The sequence below is a fragment of the Protobothrops mucrosquamatus genome, unplaced genomic scaffold, assembly GCF_001527695.2.
Source record: "Protobothrops mucrosquamatus isolate PMUCROS unplaced genomic scaffold, P.Mucros_1.0 scaffold12316, whole genome shotgun sequence".
Lineage (NCBI taxonomy): Eukaryota > Metazoa > Chordata > Lepidosauria > Squamata > Viperidae > Protobothrops > Protobothrops mucrosquamatus.
In genome coordinates this window covers 4,909-7,092 of record NW_015398093.1, presented here as the reverse complement: position 1 = coordinate 7,092, position 2,184 = coordinate 4,909, and the positions used below count along the sequence as shown (strand labels likewise).

At 43.2% G+C, this 2,184-nt stretch overlaps 1 protein-coding gene across 1 annotated transcript in view; it reads left to right on the top strand.

Annotated features, from left to right (window-relative positions):
* Positions 1–777: 777 nt before the first annotated feature.
* LOC107301402 (potassium-transporting ATPase alpha chain 2-like) overlaps positions 778–2,184 on the top strand; it is a gene marked incomplete at its 3' end in the record, with an annotated part of 5,550 nt that continues 4,143 nt past the window's right edge. The window contains exons 1-2 of the mRNA XM_015830636.1: positions 778–989; positions 1,186–1,331. Of these exons, the coding sequence (XP_015686122.1) occupies positions 830–989; positions 1,186–1,331 (306 nt within the window). The remainder of the gene's footprint in view (positions 990–1,185; positions 1,332–2,184) is intronic.

Below are 2,184 nucleotides of genomic sequence, written 5' to 3'. Positions count from 1 at the left end.
ATCCGGATTATTCCGGATCTCCTTACTTTCCGCCGCGCCCTCAAGACATGGCTTTTCCAACAAGCGGGCCTGGCCTAGGGAGGATTTTTAAACTGGGTTTTTTAGAAATTTTAATTATCACAACATAAAAATTTTGGTTTTAATTTGGTTTTATTCGGTGGGGTCTGTGGGTCTTTCTTTGTTTTAATAATGTTGTGAGCCGCCCTGAGTCCTTCGGGAGAAGGGCGGGATATAAATTGAAATAATAATAATAAATAATAATAATCTTCCCCTGTTTCTTGCTAATGCTTTAAAAAAAAATAGGCAGAGGGAATGCCTAATGAAAGAAGCTCTCATTTAACTGCCAAGGACAATACAAACTTCATTTAAATCCCCCTGAGATCAAAGATTAGATCTTAATCCTGAACCATTTTTCCCAGCTCTAGCCAAAGAGACATCTTACTGCGGAAGTGCCGGTATTTATTTATTTGTCAAATTTATATAGCCAGCCATCTCACAAAACAAGGGACTCAGTACATTCTAGGGAATTAAGGATAGTCTTGTGGGGTTCTTGGTGCTCTTTGAGCTTGGTGATTTTCTTACAAATGTTTCATGACCCAGCAAGGTAACATTACCAATTATAGAAGCCGGTGGGATTTTCTCTCTGTTTATATACTAGTGGCTTGCCCTGTCAGTGTCAATGGGAGTGTTCTTGGTGGTTTCCCGATTAGGCTGGTGTTTACTGAGTGGGTAGTTCCTTGATTGGGGTATTGTAGGTTAGACTTTGTTGCCATGACTACTTTCTTTTTGTGTACAGCGAACACGAGAGATAAACAGATCAATCCAACATATGAGTGGTCCCAACAATTTGTCTTTCCCCTTACAGATTCCTTCTGTTGCACTGGCCTATGAGAAAGCGGAGAGTGACATCATGAAGAGGAAACCGAGGCACAAAAAAAGAGACCGATTGGTCAACCAGGAGCTTGTAGTCTACTCCTACTTGCACATCGGTATGATAGGGACATTCTTACCAGAGAAGAATGAGTAGGCGCTTGGGTGGATCTTTGTGGGTGAACATGGAGAGTATTTCTCATCTTTAACGACCAACTTCAGGATCCTGCTAACTGGGATCCAAATGTCTCCAGAGAAAGCAATCAACTTTCTTCTCCTGTAAAAAAAAGGCCATTCCTTTCTTCTCTCTTGCAGGCATGCTCCAAAGCATCGGGGCCCTTTTGACCTATTTCACTGTTTATGCTGAGCAAGGCTGGCTTCCTTACTCTCTTCTTCGTATCCGAATTCCATGGGAACAGGAATATTTGGCTGACTTGCCCGACAGCTATGGACAAGAATGGGTAGAGTGTTGCAAATCTCTTTCATTGAAGGCATCAGTTATTCTGAGCAAAAGACAAGGACCAGTCCAGGAGATTCCACTTAATTGTTTCCCACCTCAGCCCCAAAGCCAGCTGGTGACTTTGGGCCAGTTCTTAACTGTAGGAAGTCATCCAGGTCATGGTTGTCCCAAAGCTGCTTTTTCAAGAGGCAACTGGACTGTCTTCGGTTTCTTTCCTTGCGAATGTTTGGCTTCTCATCCAAGAAGCTTCTGAAGAACTGAATGTGTTCGAGAGAAAAAAACCAAGAAAGTCCAGTTGCCTTTTGGAAAAGCACTTATGGGACGAAGAAAGCAAAGATAAACTTCTTCCAACAATGATGTCAAGAAGACAGCAAGGACTAGTCCAGGCAGTTGTCATTAGCTAACATTGATTCAAACCTCCCCCCACCCCAATAGCTATAGGTATGGCAAGGGTAATAATTTGTTCAGTGCTAAATCCATTAAAACACAGTAACTGTATTTTTTTAAAGTTGACTCTTTAAAGTTGACTTCTGGTAACCTCGTAGTTTTCTTCCTTAGAGTCTGGAAGTATTTTGGCATTGCCTTCTTTCAAGATAATTTTTTTGATTTCCCAACCTAGCCTAAAGCCTTGAGACTTCCTTATAGTCTTTCACCTATGCCCCGACTCACACGGGGGGACACACACTAGATCTAATTTTTGTCTCTGGCCAGTGGCAGAATGATCTGGAAATGGGGGAGGTAGTTGTTGAACCCCTGTCATGGTCAGATCATTCACTCCTCAGGATGGACTTCCGGACCGCTCCCCCCCGCCGCAGGGAGGAGGAACCGCCTAGATGGTTCCGCCCCAGGCGCCT